This window comes from Sceloporus undulatus, unplaced genomic scaffold (genome assembly GCF_019175285.1).
Source record: "Sceloporus undulatus isolate JIND9_A2432 ecotype Alabama unplaced genomic scaffold, SceUnd_v1.1 scaffold_16, whole genome shotgun sequence".
Classification (NCBI taxonomy): Eukaryota; Metazoa; Chordata; class Lepidosauria; order Squamata; family Phrynosomatidae; genus Sceloporus; species Sceloporus undulatus.
In genome coordinates this window covers 1,777,406-1,780,606 of record NW_024802938.1, presented here as the reverse complement: position 1 = coordinate 1,780,606, position 3,201 = coordinate 1,777,406, and the positions used below count along the sequence as shown (strand labels likewise).

The window sequence follows — 3,201 nt, the reverse complement described above, 5'->3', positions numbered from 1 at the left end:
TTATTTTACAGATTGGATCGTCCTGTATTTAATAAAATTGATACCGCTTCTTAATTGTTGGTGTAGTTAAAATTGAAACTTAACCAAGCATTTAATAAATAACTTATTCTGCATGAACGAGAAAAAAAAACGAATCGCAGGGTCTATTTCTCAGCAAAGTTTTCAAAGAGATAACAGTGAAAGAATGAAGAGTGAAGCGGATGCCATTTGAATGTACCTAATAATAAACAGTTTGCAAAGGGATCTTATAGGGATCTTTTGAGACTAAATTAAAAACAAAATTGGCAGCATGAGTTTTCCTAGACCTGGGCCTATTTCCTCAGATGCATAAAAAAACAAAAACAAAAAAAGGTAAAAAGTGATCTGATATCTGATATCAAAAACTCATCTCCTGTAATATTAATAACAATATTGGCACGGAGTAATTTCTTATTGGCTAAATGATTGTTAAAAAATAATAGTGTTAACGGATTAGGAGTCTGCTTCTCATTTTGAAAAAAATAGAGAAAACTGATGATAAATAATCATAACTATACAGTTCTAGAATAAAACTGAGATTGAAAGAAATTACGTGTCAGACTAAATAAAGTTTCCCAACACCATGTATTCACGTCAAGTTCCCAATGTTTTAAATTCATTCTTGCAAATGATCAAATATTATATTCTGCAGGTAAATATCAACCTGGTGCATTAGTACCCCATTTTAATAGGATGCAAGTTGCCCTCACTTCCTTTGGATTGTGTCCAATCAATGAATTCAAGTGGCGGATCTAAAATGTAATCCGGAATACGCTTTTAAATAAGAGCATTAAGGGTTTAACTCGATGATCTAACAGCACAGCCAGCCAAGCATCACTTCGGAGGTTGGGAGCTCGCAATTCCACGGTGGATTTATTTGGGAATCAGTTTCATTGAACTCGAGAAGAGTGGGATTCGGGGGGAAAGATAGAAAACTGAATAGCATGGATCCCACAAGGATCGCCCGAGGAAAACCAAAGGCATCTGAGGAAGTAGACTGAAGTCTACAAAAGCACATGCTGGCAATTTCTTTCTTTCAGCGAGTCTCAAAGGTGCCACAAGATCTCTCTATATACCGAGGAAAACCAGATTGGGATACGACTGCAAAGTGAATGGAGGAGGCTTGCTTTCTGCAGCTCCGCACTGGATGCAAACTACAGGAAAAGAGATTCCATCTCAACTATAATCTAGTTTCCTAGTTCTATCCTTTAAATGTTTGAAAGGGTGTCATACTGAGGATGGAGCGAGCTTGTTTTCTACTCGCACAGAGCAATGGAGTCAAAGGAAAGGAACAGAGATTCCAGTTTAACATTAATAGGAGCTTCCTGACAGTAAGAGTTGTTTGACAGTGGGATATGCTGCCTCGGAGAGTAGTAGAATCTCCTTCTTTGGAGGCCTTTAAACAGAGGCTGGATGGCCATCTGTCGGGAGTGTTTTGATTGTGAGTTCCTGCATAACAAAATGGGTTCAGACCCCTGGGGGTTTCTTCCAACTCTGTATTCCATGAATAGATTGCATAATATTATTCATGAAATAATGACATAGGGAAAGGATCCGTTCAAATATTGCTGCTGCCTCCTTCTTGAAATCCTTGAAAGGAATCCTTGAAATAAATTCTTCTTCTTCCACCGTCGGAGAAGGGAAGCAATTTCTGGGAGGTGCCTTAAGCGAGATCGGGAGAGAAAGAAAGATCGGAGTGCTTTCGGGACCCCGCCGGCGCCTGACAGCTGCGGCGGCGACGAGGCCACGGGAGGAAAACACTGAAAAAGGCAGGCCCTTGGGCCCCCAGGGACCATACGGATGTGTCATCACCGCAAAGGAAGGGACAAGGCACCCCAAAACGGAAGAGCTTCCCGGGAAAAAAATGGAGGAAACGACCAAAGAAAAGCTACGAAACGGAAATGTAAATTCCTGCACCTTAGTCCTGCTCCAAATGGACAGACGGTTTAAATGGGGCTGGAGGAGAGTCCCCTTGAAAAAGAGAACCTCTGCCCACCCTGTCCTAGCCGCAAAGGAGGACAAGGCACCCCAAAATGTAGGACCAACCAGGAAAAATGGAGGACATGACCAAACAAAAGCTATGAAACATTCCTAGAAATTCAAATTCATGCTTCCCAGTCATGCTCCAAATGGAGGAACTTTCGGGATCCCCTCTGGACAAAAGGTTAAAAGGGATGGCAGACCCTGGAAAAGGAGGACCCCTGGTCACCCCTGGACCAGATGTCCTAACCTCAAAGGAATACAGGGCACCCGAAAATGAAGGCCCTTCCAGAGGGAAAAACTGGAGATGGCCAAACAAAATCTATAAAACACACATAGGAATATACATTCCTGCTCCAAATGGAAGACCTTTGGGAATCCCTGCTGGGGAGAACGCTGAAGTGAGAGAGAGGGAAAGGCTGGCTGCCTCCACACTGGAGGAATAACCCGGTTTGGCCCAGCTTTGACTCTCTGTCTGGGTCAAGGCTATGGAATTCTGGGAGTTGGAGTCCGCTCCGGGCCCACAACAAACTCCAATTCCCAGAAGTCCATAGCCTTCGGCCAGAAGAATCAAAGCGGGACCAAACCGGGTTATTTCTCCAGTGTGGATGAAAAGTGGAGGAGCAGGGGCTGACTCACCGGGGCTGAGGATGGCTCGGGCCAAGGCCGAGGGGGTCTCCGCTCCGGGCGGCAAGGCCAGGCTGGGCTCGGGGCCTTCGCTGCTGCTGCTGGTGGCGGGGCCGAGACCGGACCCGAGCCCTTCTCCAGCCGCCGCCGCCGCTTCGGCCACCTTCCTCCGCTTCTGCTGCTGCTGCTGCTGCTGCTTCTCGGCCCCGATGAGGGCCTCCACGGAGAAGGCGTGGGCCTTGAGGCTGAGCATGGGGCACGGCGAGGCTCTCCTTTTCTCGGCCATGCCCGAGCTGAGCCAGCCAGGGAGCCCCTTCCCTCCTAAGGGCTTCCTCCCGAGGCCTGGAGGGTCCTCTCTTCCTCCCAAGATCCGACGTCCAGCGGCCCCAATGCCTTGGGACCTCTTCCCAAGCCTAGGAGAAGTCCTGCTCCCGGAGGCGAGGCTTCTCTCCTCCTTTTCCTCCTTCCTCCTCCTCTTCTCCTTCCCCTCCTCCTCCTCCTCCTCCTCTTCCTCCTCCTCCTCCTGCAAGCCCTGCTGCTTCGTCTGAGGGGCCAAGGAGCCCTGACATGGGGAAA

At 47.5% G+C, this 3,201-nt stretch overlaps 1 protein-coding gene across 1 annotated transcript in view; it reads right to left on the bottom strand.

Moving 5' to 3' along the window:
- Positions 1-2,911, bottom strand: part of LOC121917373 (T-box transcription factor TBX18-like) — a 48,636-nt gene extending 45,725 nt beyond the window's left edge. Inside the window, exon 1 of the mRNA XM_042443293.1 lies at positions 2,638-2,911. Coding sequence (XP_042299227.1) covers positions 2,638-2,911 — 274 coding nt within the window. The remainder of the gene's footprint in view (positions 1-2,637) is intronic.
- Positions 2,912-3,201: the final 290 nt, after the last annotated feature.